We start from the raw sequence: 21,151 nt of genomic DNA, 5'->3' as shown, positions 1-21,151 counted from the left end.
CCCTCAGAACATTTTGGTGGCTTTTTGCTGCCCCAGCTCCAATTTCACAGTATCTTTTTCAAATGAGGACACCAAAACTGGAAGCAGTATTCCAATATCAGTCTCATTGTTGCCGTGTCACCTCCTGTGATGTTATTGACATAATCTGTAACTTTATAGATCACCATTGTGACCACGGTTCTGTATTTGCAGCCTATATGATTGAAAGGTTGTCGTGAAAGGGGTCTATGGAGAGGTTCTGATTGGTTGATTATAATTATGCTATCTCTAGATGTGTATCAATTTTGTTGTTGAAGTTATGAATATTGGCTCTATGCTGTCTGTATTCAAACTTGTGCTATGTTTCCGAGGAACACCCCAGCCAGACAAGTTGGTGTCAGTTCTGCCTAGCCTGCTTGATGGCCCATTAAGGACCATCAGCTCTACAATCAACCCATTGAGAGAAGGCAGATACGTCTTGTGGCTCAGCAAGGTATGCAGGGACCTGCCTATGGACAAAACTCAAAGGTTTTTCTATGCCATGTGCTGGATAGAGTGTCCTTGGGACAAAGAAAGCAAAGACCACATGGCAAGAGACTGTAAAAGGCTGATGCCTCGTCTCCAATCCTGCTTTGTACCTCTGAAGAGATTTTGCTACAAACTGAAGCTCTGTACAAAGGACTGAATGACCCATCCCAGCTGTGGATGGACTCCAGAGACTTGATTTGAACCTGCAGTTTATTCCATCACTGTTACAAGCCTGAACCAAGAACTTTGCCATTACTGTATGTGAAGGGTTAAAGTTCATGTGCATTTTATATAACAACCTGGTCTATGGATTGTGCCAGCTCTTTTCCAGACCCAAAGTCCAGAGTATAATCAAGGGACCAGAAGCCTAGCAAATAGTGACCAGCTAAAAGAAAGCTGGGTAAACAGAAAGCCTTGCTTGCTAAGATAGGCTTGGTCAGCAAATTGCCAGGTGTTGGAGCTAAGAACTAAATCATTGTGTCTTATTCAAAGCTGCAGATTAAACAAAGAATCCCTGTTCCTATTGTGTAAGTCTCTTCTGTAGGGAGACATTTTTCCCAGAGATCCAACCTTGAGTTTATGAAAAGTTGTCAGATGTCAGTATAAGGTATCTAAAAGGGTGTCATCAGGAGGAGGGAGAAAACTTGTTCACCTTAGCCTCCAATGATAGAACAAGAAGCAATGGGCTTAAACTGCAGCAAGGGAGATTTAGGTTGGACATTAGGAAAAAGTTCCTAACTGTCAGGGTAGTTAAACACTGGAATAGATTGCCTAGGGAAGTTGTGAAATCTCCATCTCTGGAGATATTTAAGAGTAGGTTAGATAAATGTCTATTAGGGATGGTCTAGGCAGTATTTGGTCCTGCCATGAGGGCAGGGGACTGGACTCGATGACCTCTCGAGGTCCCTTCCAGTCCTTGAGTCTATGAGTCTATAAGATATGGCATCCTTCCACCTCCCTTCCCAGGGACCAATGCCTTGCCTTAAGACACACAGAAAACAATCTTTATTGCCATATACTTTCACTGTTTCTTTGCTTTAACCCCTAGGAATGTACCTGGAGGACAATCAAAGGAGTTGCTCCTTTCCTATGGACCTCAAATCAGAATTCAGCATAGATATTTTATACTAATAACATTTTATCAAAGTATTCATGAAATGTTAACTTGCTAACTTGAGACCATGGGTGGAGACATTATGTAACCTGTTAACCTTTGGCTACTGTGCTTATCATGTCTTGCAGCAAAACCTATCCCAGAGTTTGGAACTCCCTACCCCGTCACTTTCCCCCACCCATGGAAAATCTATATATTCTATTGTAATCAATTTAGAGAGTCTCTGAGCCTAATAAGCAAGGTGACACTCTGCCAGTGCTGTGTGTAATAAACTCCTATTCTTGCCCTCTACACGGTGGAGATTTATGTCCTTCACAGACACCTGCTGAATAAAGAGGAGATTCAGCATCCAGCTTGGCTGAATGTGTCTTCTTTCCCCACAGCTTGGTGATCTTCTGAGGAAATGGAGAAGACTGCCTTTGCCTAGCTGTACATTGCTTGCAAAAGAAACAAGTCTTTTTGGTGGCAAGTGTTGAAAGGAGCCATTAGACAAATGTGGAGACAGGAAAAATGTCCCCCAACTCAACTGGCATCTGTGGATGCTGAAGTCACAACAAAAAGTGCTAAACAGTATATGACCACAGGCTGGTGTCAGAAGAGTCTCTACCAAAGCCTTTTCCAACAGCAGGGGCCTCTCTGTGCGCAGAACTCCTGGTAGTGTGATGGCTGCAGGCAGTGGAAAACTCTCTTTTGGCATCTCTTTGTCAGTGAACATCTACAGACGCTGTTTAAAGGTCTCTAGATAGTGATCTTTGGGAAGAGCTGGCTGAAGTGTCTTCCTAGTAACCAGGAGATCCTGGCTTGGCCTGCCAGTTCTTCTTTGCAAGTCTTGAGGGAAATGGGGAATGTCTGTAGTTTGGAATTTGCAGGTGTGGTCCTGGACCATCAAAGGGAACAGTTGCAAGTACTTTATCAAGGCAGGCACCTTGGCTTAGCTGGCTAAAGCACCTGCCTAATAAATAGGAGAACCTGGGTTCAACTCCCAGTGGTGCCTTGTTCTATGGGTTTTGTCTCCTCTGCTCACATTTTCCTGTGTCTTTCTAGGAAACAGAAGAGAGCTCCCTTGGTATCCAAGTCATTACTTGCTAAGGAAAAGGCTTCTTTGGAGAGAAACGTTGGAAAGAATCAAATCACAAGCCTGGAGTTGATGAAAAGGCTGCTGTGACTGGCATTGCCATGGTGGTTGCTTTCACTGCAATTGCTGCAACATAAAAGCCTGCACCACACGTTCTTGTGATTCGCTGGGGATGTCCACACACAGATGTCATGTCGTCTTCCTTTTGATTGTCACTGATGAAAAATGGAGCAGCTGGGAGAAAAGTCCCAGAGGCACTTGCCAGGTAAAGTGGAGGTTAGAGATGCAGCACCAGTGGTGGTGCCTTGCCAAATGTGTCCGCTCCTCCCACTTTTTGGTCAATCTTTTGAAAAAGCAGAGAAGACTGCCTCTGCCTTGCAATGCAAATGCTTCCAAAAGAAACAGGTCATTTTTTCTGACAAGTGTTGAAAGGAGGCACCTAAGAAACGTGGAGACAAGGAAAAGGTCATCGTAACTCAACTTGCATCCATGACTCTTGAGGCCACAACGCAGAGCACTGAGCACTGTACGACCACAGCTGGGGACAGAAGAGTCTTTTTCAAAGTTATTTTCCACTAGCAGGGTCTTCTCTGTGCACAGAATTCCTGATAGTTTAATGTCTGCAGGCACTGGAGATCACTATTTTGGCATCTCTCTCTCTCTCTCAGTGAGCATCCGCTGTGGTTGTTGAAAGTCTGTGATGGGATCTATGGGATGCAACCTGAACAGTGGGACCCCTGAGCCCTTTGTCCCACCACCTGGACTCCCTCTCACACATGTGATGCTGAGACAAGCTGTGAATCTCTGGCAGATATTGCACTTACACAGACATCCGTAGATAGGAACACAGCCAATTGAATTACATGAATGCTTCTGCAGCCACTCATAACACTAAAGATAGAGAGTCGCCCTCCCCCCACAGCTCTGCAGCCTTGCACCGCTGGATCATACCATCTTGCCATAATAAGAAGCCTGATCAGTGTGAGTTTATTACACAGGGTCCACCCCTCCCTCACTGTGAATAGTACATGAACCAGCCTTGTAATGGAGCTGAGATTTCCCAAGAACTTCAAGCAAAATACACCAGTTTAAGTACAGCATAAAACAGATTTATTAACTACAGAAAGATGGAGTTTTAAGGATTATAAGTGGTAGTAATAAAAGATCAAAGTAAATTACCATGGAAATTAAAGATAAATTCACATTCTAAACTTTACACCTTATTACACTAGGGCGTAGTTCAGTTATGCACACAGGAAGGCTTAATGCTCGAGCTGCTGCACATGCTGGGCTGGCTTAAGGTCGGGCTCCCCATGGCAGGAGAGAAGACCACTCGGCCCCTGGAGGGGCAGGCTGGGGCTTCCTGGATCCCATTTGCTCACAGGCAGCGCCCTGCCCCCACTCCCAAGTCATCCATGGTGCCCCCAGGTCGGCCAGAATGGAGCAGCAGTTTTCACTGCACTACGTCCACTTATGGCTTACATGCAACTCCCAGACTCACCACAGCCCACCATCTCGGCCAGAAAGGAGCCCACTCAGCCTCACCATTGCTGCTTTTCCTTCCCCCCAGAACCCCGCTTCTCCTGGGCTGCAAGTAGCCATCCCTGGGATGCCAACAGGCATCCACAGGGGTCTGTCTCCCAGCAGCCAACTGCACCTCCATGGGTTCAGCCCTCAGAAGGGCAGGTGGGGGTTTCCTGGATCCCAGTTGCTCACAGCCAGCCCAGCCTCCACCTCTAAAACCATCAGTCACGCCCCCAGGTTGGCCATAAAGGAGCCGCCATTCTCCCCTTGGACTCAGCTTTGCTTGTTATCCTTTCACCCAGAACCCCCCTTCTTCTCCTGGGCTGCAAGTAGCCACTCCTGGGAAGCCAAGAGGCAGGCACAGGATTCTGCCTCCCAGCAGCCAATCACACCTTCCCAGGCTTTGCAGAATGAAGAATGGTGCTCTACTAACCCCACTTAGCCACACAGATTCTTCCCTGCCTTCCTCAGCTCAACTTTCCTCTATTGCCCCATTCCTGCCTCACTTTTTCCTTTGGCCAGTCACACAAAGGTGCCCAGCAGGAAGTGACAGCCTCTATAGGCCAACCTCCAACAGCAGAGGTGGCCAAGCCACAAGCCTCCAAATGGTGACTGGTCTAACTACTCTATGTTCTCCAGCCTGACACCAAGGTGCTTTCTCCACTGCTGTCAGCATCCTCTGTCATGCAGGGGTTGGAGTTATCCCAGGGAGAGGCCAATAGGAGGAGTGGCCTTTCTGAACAACAAGAGGATCTGGGAAAAGGAAGCCTGCATGTTTCTGCCTGGTTTTGAACCAGGGACCTTTTGCGTGTTAGGAAAATGCGATAACCACTACACTACAGAAACTCCACCTACTAGGCTGTTGCTCACTCTGGCACAGACCGATGGACAAATCTAGAGAATGTGGTGGTAGCCCCTCGATAGGTCAGCTGGCAGAGCAGAGGACTGGAGCCAGCACTCAGGAAGTCATCCTTACCTCGCCCGTGTGACTCCATCTTGAGGGAGAGCTTCTTTTTCTTCTCCTTGCTGACAAAGAGCAAGAGAAGAATGAAAGGTCGGGTGGGCCAACTCGGTGCAGAAGCCCATGCTGTCTTTTCCTGCTGCATAGCCTGAAATGGGGGACTCGTGGCAGTTAAAGGAACTGCTACACTCTCAGAAAACATCCCGCCAGTGCATAAAGGAGGATAGAAGAGCCTGTTAGTCTAGCACGTTCCCAACTGAACTGTTTCAGCAGCTGCTAGGTTTCTTTTTGGCCTGTTAATTTTCTGTCTGGGATGTTGTTGTCAGCTGTGGCACAGAAAAAGGACGTCATTGCGAGCTGCCCATGAAGATAAGATTAACTTTTGCCTTCCTTGCTCGGCTTTACTAGCTTCCTCACCCTATTCCTGCCTTAGTTCCTGTGTTACCTGAAGGCAACGGGGTCCCAGCAGTACGAAGAGGAAGTTAGACAGCTAGACCCTGGTGGCAAAAGTTCTACCACCGCTTGCCACCCCACTCTCTTCTCCCAGCTTCACATATTGACCGCCAGGGACTTGGTGCCCAGCAGCGCAACGGAAGGCAGTGGACGGAGCCACCCTCGCCTTGAAGCTCTGGCTCATTAAACCGTATCTTCAGTCGCTGATGGCCAATGAGAGACCAACAGCGCTTGCTATTTTAGCACTTGAAAATGCCATTGGTCAGTCATTGGATCTCTTTAATGCTGTTACATAACAAATGAAAATAGAATCTCAGTGTGACATTTTGTACCTTTGGGGGAGCGTGCTGTAACCCCCATATTTCTCATTTTCATATAATCGTGATCTTATATACAGAGCATGCCTTGTAAGGCATCAGGGGAAAGGATATGATCTGCTGAAAGTCATTTCTCTACCCATAGATGTTTACCATTCATGCATATGAAGTTATGAGAATTGTGCAGTGTGGTTGTCACTATGCTGTAAGGTGGGGGAGTCAGCCAAATATTAGCTCCCCAGTGACAACAGCAAGGAAAGTAACCAACACCCGGACAGGGTGTCAAACAACCCATCAACAGCCATTGTTCAGCAAGGGAGCTACAGTGCAATCACTTACCTGCAAGAGGACACCCCAGGGGAATTGCTCAGAGTTGTTTGGAGAGAGGCAGTGATGCTCCCCTGACTCTGAAGGGGGAGCAAAGCCAAGAGGGAAGAAAGGACATGATAAAAGCAGAGACATTTGCCATGCTTTGTCTCTTTCGTCCACTTACATCTACAGACACCCCCACACCAAGCAACTGAAGCGCTGACGAAAGGGGAAAGCCTGGCTGAAAAGCCACCAGCCGGCCTGTGGTGAGAAGCATCTAAGTTTTTAAGGGCATTGAAAGGGTTAAGATCAGCTTAGAGTGCATTTTGCTTTTATTTCACAAAAACAACGAGGAGTCCGGTGACGCCTTAAGAACTAACAGATTTATTTGGACACAAGCATTCGTGGGTAAAAAGCCCTCTTCTTCAGATGCATGGAGTGAAAATTGCAGATAGAGGCATAAATATATATTGGAACATGATGTCAAGGGAGTTACCATACAAGGGGAGAACCAGTGTTGAAGGCTAATTCAGTCAGGGTGGATGTGGCTCTCTCCAAGTAATTGACAGGGAGGTGTCAATACCAAGAGAGGGAAAATTGCTTTTGTAGTGAGCCAGTCACCCCAAGTCCCTCTTCAAGCTCAAATTAATGGTGTTAAGTTTGCAGATCAGTTGTAACTCTGCAATTTCTCTTTGAAGTCTATTTTCAAAGTTTTTTAAATGGCTTCTTTTAAATGGCTACTTTGAATGGCTACGTTTAATTGTGTTATTGAATATGAACATGTAAATGTGTTATGGAAGTCCCATGTGGTCTAGTGGTTAGGATTCTTGGCTTTCACCCAGGCAGCCTGGATTCAATTCCCCACACAGGAACAATGCAGAGCTTTTCCTTGGAGGGGAGGCAGGAAACAAAAAGAATGGGAAGGGATCCTGCCAGCAGCAGAGCTGGATAGAATTGGGAGCAGTACTGGATTTGACATGGTGCCATAGTGCTAGGCCCAAGCTCTGAAGGGACCTGTAACAGTAACTTCCTCCCCTCTGCAGAAAAGGAGCCTCAGAGCAGCCTGGATTCAGTAGGGAAGCTGAGACCCCATAGGGCGCTGGGAGCTGTAGTTCCTTGGCCAGCTCCCTGCCTTGGAGCAGAGAAGGAACATTTCCCAGCATTCCCTGGGCTGCTATCAACAGGAAAGGGAGTGGGGAAGCTGTGAGACTCCCTGTGCTGCAGCTTGCTGTGGTTGGGGGGCTGGCTGCTAGAAGCGGTTGCTAAATGTGAATAGGGAAGAGGTGTGACCAAGGAGTAGAAGGCTTTGGCCCAGGTAGCACCCTCAGAAGACTTCCCCAGACGGGCTTAGGGATGCTGGTGTGACCTCGCCTGGCAGCCCCCAAAGATGGAACGGGGTGGACTAACTGGACAGGGCCCCTCTCTGTCTGAAGCTGGGCAAAGGGAGGTATGTGGATCCCACCAGAAGGTAAAAGGGTAAGTAAGGAAGAGGAGGCTCTACTGGACCTGGACAGCTTCAGATACAGGACAGGAGGATTTCCACTTCTGAGCCATGAAAATAGAAATTGACTTTTCCTTTCCAGATGTATCTAATATTCATAAAGGGAATCTAGCCCCTGCCTTCCAGATCTGAACACCTCAAAATCAGAAGTGCTCAAGCTCAATTTGGGCAGCTGTTATTTCATTTCTCCCAAATCAAATATGCTGATCCACTGTCATTTACTGTAGAAAATGTAGGAGAAAATTGAGCAACAAACGTTGGGGTCTTCCCAGTGCTAACGAGGGCTGGAATTGCTATTTTCAACAGCCATTACACTTTTTTTTTTAGTTTTGTTTGTTTAAAAGGAAGACAGTGATATTGCACTGGCAAATTCCCCATAGAAACAAAGAATGGAACAAAAGAATAATAAAGGCACCTCAACTTTCCTCATTTATGTAGGATAGTCTTATTAGATGGATCCAGACATCTTCCAATCACAGAAGCTGAAAATTGTTCCACTTTACTGCAGTTCTGTAACCATGCAGGAACCTAGAGGAGGAAAGTGCCTAACTCCAGAGTCTGCAGCTGCCTAGGGCCAGTGCTGAGGATTTAGAGTCCCTAGTGCTGCCCTTGCAAGGTTCAAGCATGCTCAGCCTTGACATTGCCTCCGCTCCTGCGGCTAGTAGCTGCAGCTGTCTAAGGCTGGCCTCTGGCAGTTGCCCCATGGCTGTAGCTAGAGAAGCTACAAGTGGCTCTATGACTCCTGGGGCCATTAAGCTAGAGCACCTAAAGACACTGGAGTTAACCTCAAGGAACAGAGGTCGCCAGTAGGAAAGGAATATCGGGGGAGCAGGGAAGGAGGGAGCAGGTCAGGCTTCCAGAGGGAGCTTCCAGCTGGTTGGGAGCATGTCCAAAGTAGAAAGGAAACATGTATGGGGAGAGGTGGTGGTGACCAGGTAGCAGACTAGCATGTAGATGGGAGCAGAGGGAGAGACGCTGGTGTCTTCAGATTCCCAAGGGCTAAGTCCTCACTTTGGGGAAATGGTGTTTGCAGGTGGCTTGCTCACATGGCAGGATGGGGGCTGAGGGAGGGATCTGTCAGAACTGATAAGGTGTCTGCTGCCTTTAGGACTTTGAGCTGAGACTAGGACCACATGCAGTGACTGGTGACATGGGGGGGTACTGGAGACATGCCTAGAGAAGGTCTGAATGAGGAAAGAGATAAATCTGTGGGGAGTTTCCTTGGTCACTATGAAAGTTCTGCTCACTGTGGACACTGGTAAACCAACATGGGTGTACAGCTCAATAAGAAAACCCGCGGGCTGAGGGAGCTGTGTATGGCAATGCATATAGTCATGGAGAGGTGTGTGATCAAAATGAAAAATGTCTCTGAGGTTCAGTACCGGGTATACGAAGGCACCAATGGCACTGCCCCACCAGGCCCACACTCGGAGCCCACAGTGACTACACTGGGGCCCACAAATATGTTTGGTGCCAGGGCCAACAAAAGGTTAATCCAGCCCTGACTGCCCGAGCACTATTTCAGCCTCACATTTTTGGATGGACCACCCACAGTGAGAGCTGCAGAGCACTCCCCCGCAACACACACGCACACACTCGTCCTGGTGTTGGGAGAGGAACAGGAGAAAGGACAAAAAAAGAGATGAAGAGAAAGGAGGGAGGGACAGGTGGATGGAGGAAAAGGTGAAACACAAAGGACAAACCCTAAAGTCCCCATGATTCTAAGGGACAAAATCCCAGGTGCGGAATAAAATTCTGCCTCTTTAAGCTCATGTTTCCCATGCCTAGAATTCAACTCTCACCAGATGGATCAGACTGAACAGGTTTCACACCTCCAGGAGGCTCTTACCTTCTAAAGAGGGACGGCTGTTTTCTAGTAAAATCACTGCAAGGGAAGGAGAAAACTGGAAAGAGGTTCCTCCTGGCGCTCACGTCCGTGAACCCGAATACTCTCTCAGTCCTCAGACAGAGACCTGGAGAGGAAGACTTGCTGAAGCAAAGCCACAGGGGTCTCTGAGGTTTCCCTAGCCACTGGCCCCTGACTGATGTCAGGATCTCTCTGTGAGGTCACCACCTGCTCACCAATAGTCTTTGACCAATAGTCTGAGGTCCTGCAAAAGGCCTTTGTGATGTCACTGCCACACCCCTCCCTTGCTGTGCCAATGTCCTGCCCCTGGGCAGGCACTTTGGAGCTTTGAGCTACTCCCTGTGGATCACCCCACTCAACGAGCTTTTCTATAGGGCATCCTCAGATGTCTGAGCACACGAGTGCCATGGCAATGAACTGACACATATGGCACCAAGATGAGATCATTAGTAGACTAACCTATAGGAGAAGGACACCCCAGCATTAGTAGGGGAGAAATCCCTACTGAACATGCATTACACCTAGCAGCCCCTGCGTGGGGTCGGGCGGGGGCTGCGGAGGGTGGAGACCTGGGAAAGGGATGGATGGAAAATGTCTGTGCAGCCGGGACATGGCCGGGGGGCGAGAGGAGAAGAGCGGGTGACCCCTGAGGAGCAGGGAGAAAAAGGGGGGGCTGAGATCCCCTCGGAATTACCACTGCTCCCTCCGTGGAGTCCCCCCTCCTCTCCTGTCCTGCCCCCTTTCTCCCTAGAGAGCAACAAGCAACATCCAGGGTGACACCCCCTTCCCTCAAACCCCTGAGAAGTTCCCTGTTCCCCTCCCCCCATTGTGCCCCATTTTCTCTCCCCTTTGCCAATGGCCAGTTCAGATCTCAGGTTTGGGGTGTTTCCCCCCATTTTCACCTGCAGTGATTTGTCCTTGTGTAGGTGAGAAATGGTTCCCCCGAGTGATTTCTGAACTGGGCAGAGGGTTAATGGGCAGAGGCTGGGGGGGGCCTGAGACAGGGACACCTCTGGGCTGGGCTGGGGGGGGCCACTCTCTGCTGGCAACAGGGCATGGGAAGGGCCAGGAAGGGGAGGGGGGAGCAAGTGTCCCCCATAGAGAGGGTCCAGCCCCAGGCTGCTACCAGTAGCACATTCCTATCCTGGCCGGGGGGGCGGGGGCTTTCTCCAGCTGGGACCTGCCCCCTAGGCAGCCCCAGGCTCTGACCGCACCAGCCCCGCCTGGAGCCCCCAGTGAGTGAGAGACCCCGGAGGGGGTGGGGGAGGGAGCACTGGGCCCTGACAGGAAAGTGACTCTTTCCCCTCAGATCTTGGTGTTTTCCTCTCATGTTATCAAATATGTAGTTTGTGACAAAATTTCTTTGCAAATCTCAAAGATTCAAATAAAATAACCTAAACATTTGCCCCACTTCTCTCTAGTTGTCTATTTCTAAATGAATATGCCCTGAGATTTTCCTGTCTCTAATTATAAAATAATAAGAAAATCTCAGATTTACACCTTTTCTCAGATTATTGAACACAAAATGTTTGCAAATGATGCCCATTTCCTCTTTATTCATTTATCAAGTATTCATGTGAAATACTCAGATTTTACCTCCTATCAACAACTGATATAAAATCCCTCTGATTTTCCACTTTCCTCTCTATAATTTGCAAAATGGATCCAAAATCTCTGATTTCCACCCTTTGTCTTTCATTTCTGAACACTGATCTGAAAGCTCAGGTTTTCCCTCTGTGTCATTATCAAATGTCAATTAACAATCCTCTCAAGTTTTGTGCTGTTCCTTATGTTTCTAAATCCCAAAAACTTCTTCCTTCGGGGGAACCTGTTGCCCTCAGTCGCTCTCCACTCTGGATGTTGCAGGGGATTAAATTTCCCAGTGATTGTCTTTCCCCTCTCCTTTGAGAATCATTTGTTCCTTCTTTTAGCTCTGTTAGATATTTGCCAAAGAAAGAGACCAGCCTGATATTTAATATACATCAAAGCCAGAGGCCTCCCCCTGTTTGGGGATCAGTGGTTCGCAGCTGGTAGTGGGAGAGTTGGCTGGCCCCTTTTCTTTTCTCCTGCTGGCCCAGGATGAGGGGGTCACTCTGAGTGCAGCATGTCTTGAGAAGTATCCCAAACCACAAGACAAATGGTTTCTGTGAAGGGTTCCTTCCCACAGTGCTAAGATGTAGCAGGATCCATGGTGGCTACTATTTGCTAGTGACAGGCCACGGAAATTTCTTACCTATTTTGCCCCTCCATGCCAGGCCTGCACAACATACGGCCCGCGGGCCACGTGCGGCCCGTGAAGTCTCACTGTGCGTCCCGCAGTCGGGAAGCAAAGGGCTCTGGGCTGCCCGTAGCCGCGGGGAATCCAGACCCCTTTAAAGTTCAGCCGCGGCCGGGATTCAAAAGGTTCTGAGCTGCCCGCAGCCGCAGGGAGCCCAGAGCTCTTTAAATCTCAGCCTCGGCCAGGATTTATAGGGCTCTGGGCAGGCGGGCGGGGAACTCAGAGCTCTTTAAATCCCAGCCACCAGGGCCGGCTTTAGGCCAATTCTACCAATTCCCTTGAATCGGCCTCGCTCCTAAGACGACCCCGCACCCAAGCCCCAGTACCAGCAAAAGCCAGTGCGCTGTACCAGGGTGGCCCAGTTTCCCCAGAGGGCAATTTAAAAGGCCTGGGGCTCCCAGCAGCGGCTGGAACCCCAGGCCCTTTAAATTGCCACTAGAGCCCTGCTGCTGGAGCCCTGGGGTATGGCTGCGGGGCTCTGGGGGCTATTTAAAAAGTCCAGGACTCCCACTGCTTCTACCTCCCCGGCCCTTTAAATAGCCACTGGAGCCCCGCCGCTTCCCCAGGGTTCCCGCGGCTACTTACAGAGCTGGGGCAGTGGAAGCAGGGGCGCCCCGGGCCCTTGAAATAGCCCCCAAGCCCCAGGCTGCTGCTGCTACCCTAGTGGGAGGAGGAGGAGGAGGAGGAGGCGGCACTCACCATAGAGGATGGGCTGTACCCCCTGGACCTGCACCCCCTGCCCTGCCTGCAGCCAGCCCGTCCCCAGCCAGCCCCTGCTGCACCCCGTGCCTGCACCAGCCCCGCACCTCCTGCCCTACTTGCACCAGTTCCTGCCTGCAGCCTGCCCATCTCCAGCCAGCCCCACACCCCCTGCCTTGCCTTCAGCCCTGCACCAACCCGTCTCCAGCCAGCCCTGCACCCCCTTCCCTGTCTCCAGCCAACCCCTGCCATACTGCCTGCCCTGCCCGCACCAGCCCTGCACCCCCTGCCGTCTCCAGCCAGCCCCTGCCACACTGCCTGCCCTGCCCACACCAGCCCTGTCTCCAGCCAACCCCTGCCATACTGCCTGCCCTGCCCGCACCAGCCCTGCACCCCCTGCCCTGTCTCCAGCCAACCCCGTACCCGCTGCCTTGCCTTCAGCCCTGCACCAACCCGTCTCCAGCCAACCCCTGCCGCACCCCGCTGCCTGAAGCCAGCCAGTCCTGCACTCCTTTGTCTCCAGCCCTGCCAACCCATGCTGCACCCTCCCTGTGGCCCTGCCTGAAGCCAGCCAGCCCACCCCACACCTCCTGTCTCCAGCCTGCCCCACACCCCTTGCCCAGCCTGCAGCCAGACCCTACCTCTCGCATCCTCCCCCTCCCCCACCTCCAGCCAGCCCCATGTTCACTGGTGCCCTGCAGTTCCCAGGGAAGTAACCCTGCACACCTGCTTCAATGAGATGGGCAGGGAGCTGCTGGGACCCACACTTGTGCACCCTAGCACACCCTAAGGGAGTGGCAGAGCTCATTTCTAGTTCAGACCCATCTTTTTAAAAAAGAACTTTAGGTAGAGTTAACATACTTCTGTACTTTCCTGGACATGTCAGGCTTTTTGGTTCTTAAATCGCCATCCGGGAGGAAAATACGGACATATGGTAACCCTACTGGTACAAAAAATACATACTGTGGCAGAACTTTTTATCGGGAACCGGTTGTTAAGAACTGAAAGGCTTTTTTTTCCCCAATCATCCCTGCGGGGCCCCGCCAAAAATGTTCAAATTGGGCCCCGCACTTCCTAAAGCCGGCCTGCCAGCCACGGCCGGGATTCAAAGGGCTCTGGGCTGCTCGCAGAGATTCCCGGCCACAGCTGAGGTTTAAAGGTCTCAGGGCTCCCCACCGCCACGGGCAGCCCAGAGCCCTTTGAATCCCGGCAGCAGCTGAGATTTAAAGGGCTCAGGGATCCCTGTGGCTGCAGGCAGCACAGAGCACTTTGAATCCCGGCGGCAGCTCCAGCGGATGGAGTGAGGTTAGGATTTCAAGGGCTCAGGCTCCCCTCAGCAGCAGGAGCTCTGGGACCTTTAAATCCCTGCCCTAGCCCTGAAAAGCTCCGGGTTCCCCCAGTCATCAGAGCCCCAGGCCCTTTAATTTGACCCTGAGGGCTCCCAGCCACCTCTTTGGCTGGGAGTCCCTGGTTGATTTAACATCAAGTAACACCTCCCCACCACCAACCTTCCTTTTTGACCCACAGCTGTTTTGGTGGGGCGGCGCTGGGGAAGGAGGGTTTGTTTCTGCAGGGCTGGGCGGGGTGTTTCCGCCAGGCTGGGAGGTCCTGAGTGGGGGGTGTTTCCGCAGGGCCGGGGGGTTTCGGTCCTCAGCTGTTTTCTTTGGAGTATTGTGGCCCTCGCTGTTGTACTCAAAGTACTGTAGAGGAACTTTTCAGGGGGATTAAGGCAAAATGTCACATTTATTAGTAATACAGGTATCAATTAATACTCTGTGATATGCACATGAGATATATATCACAGTCATGCATTCACGCACACACACAGACATAAACACACTCCATCTTGCTGTTGTTACCAACTAGTTGCTCCCCTTAACTGCACTGGCCAGGTGAGTTAGATGGGGGAGGGGTGGAGCCGGGCTTCTACTGATCCAAATCGATGGCCCAATGGTGACAAGACGAGATCCGGGGTCCTTCTGCAAGACACCTCGCATTTATAGCAGCTTCCCTCTTATGCAAATCTAGACCAGATTCAAAATCTGGGTCTGCTTCCGTTGGTCTTTGTGCTGCTTTTCTCTGGGTGTTGTCCCAGTGCTGCTCAAAGAGGGTGTTTTCTAAAGAAGGTGCTTGCTTCTAATCCCTGAGGCCATCAATATGTCTGCTCTTCTTTATTGGGCCCACTTGACAAGTTGTATTGTCCTTTGCTCTGGCTCCCATTCCCTCTTCAACTGTTGTAGCTGTCTGGAGGTGGGTGTCTTCCAAGCCTCACTCATTCACACCTCATTCAGTCAATAGAGCAATTGATTACAGAGTGCGGGGGAAAATCTTATTCTACTTCTAGCAAAAAGGCACATGTTTTCTTTTACTTTAACTATACTATCCTTAGGGGCTATAACATTTGATACAAAGTTTTCTACCAATTTTCTATATAGGGATCTAATACAAAGTTGTATGAAAATAGACAGGCACAATGCCAAGTCATATGAATTACACAATAACATCATGCCGGATGAAATGTCATAAAGATACTTAATACAGAAAGATACTTAATACAAAATAACACAATGCAACGTTATAAAGATTTATAGAGATAGTTAATACAGAGATTTCTCTACATCACCGCTTTACGAGTTGTGCAGGCCTGCTGACGGCATTTGCGGGGCTTCTCGCTCGTGTGGATTCCCTGATGCCCAATAAGGTGCGAGCTGTGACTGAAAGTTTTCCCGCACTCATGGCATTCACAGGGCCTCTCCCCTGTGTGGATTCTCTGATGTTGAGAAAGGCCTGATTTGTAAGTGAAGTTTTTCCCGCACTCAGCACATGTAATTTTCTTGCTTTTCCCTGCAGATTTCCTGCTGTATTCTGGTTTCCTTAAGGCCCTTCTGAGTTCCCTGACAGGAAATAAATTTATCCATTTTCTCCCCTGGCAGGTTTCCCTGCTCTTTTTCTGGTCTGTGCTGAACCTCACACATCATTGCATCACCTGCTGTGATAGAAACAGAAACCTCAAACAGGGATGGAAAGGGGAAGGCCAAACCAAAACAAGTGCTGGAGAGAGGTCAAATAAAAATCAGGAACTCAGCTCCTCCCAACAGGAGAGAGGAGGGGATCAATTCAGCCTTCACATCCCATCCAACTTCACAGGGGGAAGGGAGAAAGCTACTGCCTGGTGTCTGCTAGCATCTATAGGAAGCCTTGAGCTATATTTACCCTGCTGATGCAACCCCTGCTATGGACAATAATGAACTGAGAGACTTCCCAAGAGCTTTGAAGGGCATCCTAGATGTTTCCTTCAGGCACTTACAGATTCTGAGTTGGTTTAATGTTTCCTCATCTGTGCAGGGAGATCTCAGGATCTCTCTTTCCTCTGAACCCTGGAGCTCTGGGACCCATGGCTCTTCCCCTTGTTCCAGCTGGGAGATCATATCACGTTGGAAAACCAGAAACTCTGCTCAGATGAAAGAAAACAAAGGAGTTCAGTTGATTTCATACAACTTGATCATAAAAAACATTCTATTAATTTATCTTCAGTGCTTAGTGTGACCTAGTGTGCCTGGGGCAGTCCTCACTGAAAATGTCAAGGTCAGAGCAGGCTGAAAAAGGGAGAGCAGATGCTCCCCAAACTGGTGGTTAACACTGAAGTTAAACTCACTGACCAGTCACAAACTGTGCTTCTGATCCCACACACTGGTTAATGAGACTCTGAAAAAAGAAATCACACGGCCCCCTTTATTGCATGACAGTTCTCTGACCCCTAATCAGCAACTAGGTCCCGTACAGTGAGAGGTTATTTAAAAACTCTGCTCACTGTGATACAGCATGGCCAGAGGGCAGCAGGAGAGTGATCCTAATTGGATCCAGGAAGTGGGTGGGTAGAAGGTTAGCCACATTATCCAGGTTTGGATCTCATCCAAAATACCATGCTGCCAACCAATCCTTTAGCAGTTAAACTAAATGTTTAGAAGAAAGAACAAATGAAAGAATGAAGTTAAATTCCATCCTTCCAGACAATTCTTTAGCATCTTAACTAAAGGTTTAAAAGAAAGAAAGACAGAAAGAATTTAAATGGAAAAGCAGTCAGATACATTCCAAAATGGATATATCAGGTTCTTAGCAGTATTGATGAGTTGCTGGCTTGAAAGTGGATTTCTTTCTAGCAGGTTCCTGCAGGGATTGGTTCTTGGCCCTGTGCTACTTAACATTCTTATCTATGACTTAGAAGAGAGTACAAAATCATCACTGATAAAGTTTACAGTTGCCACAAAGATTGGGATTGGTGGTAATTAATGAAATGCCAGTAGATTCAGGCTCCATCACTGAGAGTCTGGGAAGTTGTCCCAGCCCTGGCTGGAAGGTTATTTCCTGTTCCACAAAGAGGGGAAGTTCCATTCCCAACTCCTGTGCCTTGAAATTAGGACCTATCTGACACTACACCCCCATATTCATCATAGTGGTATGATTATAATATGATTAGGACATAATTATGATCTATTTTGTACAAGATGCATCATGTGTGGTGTCACTGGAAAAGTTCTGATTTGCTGAATATGATTATCCTATTTGTGTGCACATATCATGTTCGTATCTGAAGTTATGGATATTGACTCTGTATCTGTATTTCAAATGTGCTTACTCTGGGTAACACCCACAATGAGCCTTTCAGGTACAACAATGAAGAAGACAGACAGTGCTGATGGCTCAACAAAGACAATGGACTGTGGAAGAGCTTAGCCTTCCTGTGAATGTTTCAGCCAGCCTATGAGTCATGGCTACTATGACTCAGCAGGGCCTGTGACCAGACCACATGACACTAAACTCCATTTTAGTACCTGTATTTTTCCACAAACTGGACTAGGAACTGAGTTTGGAACAAAAGGTTCCCACCATATGGAAAAGCTACATAAGGTGGGGTGTGACATCATCTCTTGGCCTCATTCCCCACACAAGAGAACTTCTGGAAACACCTGAGAAACAAAAACGGATGTGGGGGAAGTGCTGCTCCCAGGATCAAGAGATTTCTAGCTTGTGTATGGAAACTTGGGGGACTGCTTGTACCATCAATCAGGGTGAGAAATTGCTAATTCAAATTCTATCCATCTAGTATGTTAGGCTTAGTCTGAGTTTTGGTTATTTGCTAAATAATCTGCTTTGATCTGTTTGTTATCACTTATAATCACTTAATCTATCTTTCTGCAGTTAATAAACTTGTTTGATGCTTTATCTTAACCAGCGTATTTTGAGTGAAGTGTCTGGGGAAAATCTCAGCTTGTTGTGCACATCTGTTCCATATCGAGGGGAAGGGGAACTACATTAATGAGCTTGCATTATAGAGATCCCTGTGCACTATAAGATGGTATCATTCTGGATTTATACTACAGTAAGTGTGCAAGGTTGGGGAGTGGGAAATTGGCTCTTGTCTTCTATCTGTCCTTGAGTGGCTTAGGTAACGCACTCAGGTAGCTTAGTTGGCTGCATGGCGCCACCTGCTGTTGTGTTGGGTGATAACAGGCCCTGGAGAGGCTGGCGAAATCTCCAGCAAAGCAGTGTGAGAAGGGCCAGCCCAGCGTGAGGGTTAGAGGACACAGCAGTTCCCAGAAGCTCCACAAACTGCCTCCTGGGGGTGATAACCCATCAAGCCCTACACTACACAAGTCTCAACAGGTTTGTCACATGCTGTCCCCTCCCTTTCTCCACCCGAGATATTTCCTGCTTCCCACCACCTCTAGCAATTCCCACCCTCTTATGCATTTACTGCTCCTCAACCTCCAAGCAGAGCCCTCCACCCTGATAATCTCTTACCTGAGCCAGCTCCATTGCAGCCATTTCCTTGCCCCTGGGAGGACGAGATGATCTGCAGTGAAACATGGATGTTATTCTCTGGCCTGCCAGGGTGAAAAGGGCAAGGTGTGAGAATTCAGACTAGGCTTTTGTCCATTCCACAAACCGATTCCCCCCAGGTTTTCCCCTGCTAATGCACATTCTAGGTTCTGGCACACTGTGAAGCAAAGAGTGACCTTATTCCAGTACAGGCCTAGCCCCCTCCCACCAGGGTGTAACCCTCTGACACATGGGGAAACCCTCCCAGTAACAGTCTCTCTCTTACACGTATCAAGTTTGCGGACAACACCAAGCTGGGAGGGGTTGTAAGTGCTTTGGAGGATTGGATTAAAATTCAAAATCATCTGGACAAACGGGAGAAATGATCTGAAGTAAATAGGTTCAAATTCAGTAGAGACAAGTGCAAAGTACTCCACGTTGGAAGGAACAATCAGAGGCCAGAGAAGAGCAGAAACAAAGGAGTCACTTTGGGGGATTCTCCCTGTCATTGTCCCCAAGGCAGCTGTCTCAGGTTTACAAAGGTGTTTCATGTTCCAGCCTTTATACAGTCTCTCCTGGGAGTGCCCTTTTCATGGACTAGGCCTAGTTTTAGTTTTTGGTAGTTAACAATCTTGGTTTATTCTTCATCTAACCAGTATGTGTGGATTGAAGTGTGTTGGAAACTCTGTTTGGGATAACAAGCTGGTGTATGTCATTTTCCGCTGATGAAATGACAGACTTCATATGAGCTTGTGTCGTTCAGTAGCGTGCTGGACAGTGCAAGATGCACATTTCTGGGGGAAAGTTGGGCACTTGAGAATTTGCTGGTTTTCTCCTGAGGTGTAATTCATGAGTGGCTGTCTAGCAGCACTCAATACTGTGTAGCTGGGAGTGAGTTACATGCTGGAGACTGTGTGTTAATTGGCCAAGAGGGGCTGTTCTCGCGGGAAAACAGTGGAAAAGGAACCCCATGCTGGAGGACTGAGGGGACAGCTATTTAACAGTCCAGATTGTACTCTGGGTAACGTCACAGACACTCATTATGACAGAGCCTCTTACAACACAGAGAAAGTAAATCCATGTCCCAGAAATTGAAGACTCCAGACAGAGGGCAAGTGTCCCTGGCACTGCTTCTTGCTGACAGAGAGGTTCAGAGACAGTGCGAGAATCCTGGGGAAGCTGGGAACAGGAAGCATGGGCTGGCGGGGTTCGGTGGAGAAAGGGAACAGGAAGGGCAGGGATATTACTGAATCCAGGATCTCAGCAGTACTAGATGACAGGATAGCACATAGTGCAGCCCATTGGAAAGCACAATCCCAACTATACATACAAAATGATGGGGTCTAAATTAGTTGTTTCCACTCAAGAGATGGATCTTGGAGTCACTGTGGATAGTTCTCTGAAAACATCCACTCAATGTGCAGCAGCAGTGAAAAAAAGTGAACAATGTAGGAAATAATTAAGAAAGGGATAGACATGACAGAATATCTCATAGATCATATTTGTAAAAACAGCAAATAAATCCATGATACACCCACATCTTGAATACTGCATGCAGATGTCACCCCATCTCAAAAATAGATATATTGGAATTGGAAAAGGTTCAGAAAAGGGCAACAAAAATGATTAGGGGTATGGGACAGTTCTGCCAGACCTAACCCCCAGTTTCACTTGAGAAAACAGGAGATATTTGACACTGTGCAATACGGCTTCTGTGCTCTGTTCCCAAAGTGTTCTGCAGCAGAGGAGGGTCTCTGGTAGTATGTGTGTCACTGGCCTATTGGGGTGATGCTGAAACAGGACAGGGTACAGATGGCGTTGTGGGGGTGGCGTGAACCTTCACTCTTCATTTCCCCTTCCAAGAACAGAAGGGACAGGAACCCTTACCCAGCGAGGTCACAGTCTCAAAGTTCTCCTGCATGACATCCCAGTAGAGGGCTCTCTGAGTGGGGTCCAGCAGAGCCCACTCTTCCCTGGTGAAATACATAGCCATCTCCTCGAAGGTCACCGGCCCCTGAAAGAGCAAGAGTCCAACACTAAGGACTTGCTGCCCCACTCACAGCCCCACTATTTGTGGCAGAGAGGAGTGAATCAAATGGAAGCTCTGGGTGGATCATAGTCAGGAGAGTCCCACCTCCACCTGGCTCAGAGTATCCAGCAAATGCCAGGGTGAGGGGATGAAGAGAGAGCCCCTTATCTCTCCCAGCATATATATCACCCCCCTACTAGCCACTGGCTGATACAGGAGATGGAGCCCCTAGCAGGGTCCACGGAGAGCTCGCTGGTAGGATGCCCAACACCCTCCTCATTGTGAAGGGAGAGGCAGCTCCAATAAGCCTGACTCATGGGTGTCCCCTTTATATCTCACAGCAGCTGCTGGTTAGTGAGGTCAGGCTCCAGCACTAGGATTCTGGTCAGTATGACTCACTCCATGTAGGTGGGTTATTTTCTCTCTTCACAAATTAGGGCATTTCCACCTCCAAACCTCCTGGGTCTGTTCCTAGAATCTAGGCCACTTAGTAAATAACTCCCAGCAGGTCTGCCACACCCTGGCCTCCTCCTTTCCCCACGCTGTGAATTTCCTGCCCCGCTCCAACCTCCAAACCAGACTCTGCAAACCTTCCCACCTCTGGTGTATTTGCTCTCCCTTTCCTCCAGCAGGAACCCACCAGCAACCCCCCGATAATCTCTACCTGGACTGACTCCACTGCAGCCATTTCTCTTCC

At 48.9% G+C, this 21,151-nt stretch overlaps 2 protein-coding genes across 4 annotated transcripts in view; one reads left to right on the top strand and one right to left on the bottom strand.

The window, feature by feature from the left end:
* Nucleotides 1-21,151, bottom strand: part of LOC127037812 (zinc finger protein 333-like) — a 1,302,204-nt gene that overhangs the window by 91,574 nt on the left and 1,189,479 nt on the right. Inside the window, exon 7 of the mRNA XM_050929916.1 lies at nt 20,313-20,439. Coding sequence (XP_050785873.1) covers nt 20,313-20,439 — 127 coding nt within the window. The remainder of the gene's footprint in view (nt 1-20,312; nt 20,440-21,151) is intronic.
* The window catches only part of ZNF302 (zinc finger protein 302), a 105,685-nt gene that overhangs the window by 49,353 nt on the left and 35,181 nt on the right, over nt 1-21,151 (top strand). The window lies entirely within an intron of this gene.

Source organism: Gopherus flavomarginatus, chromosome 20 (genome assembly GCF_025201925.1).
Source record: "Gopherus flavomarginatus isolate rGopFla2 chromosome 20, rGopFla2.mat.asm, whole genome shotgun sequence".
NCBI classification, from domain to species: domain Eukaryota; kingdom Metazoa; phylum Chordata; order Testudines; family Testudinidae; genus Gopherus; species Gopherus flavomarginatus.
This window is presented reverse-complemented; position numbering and strand designations above follow the sequence as displayed.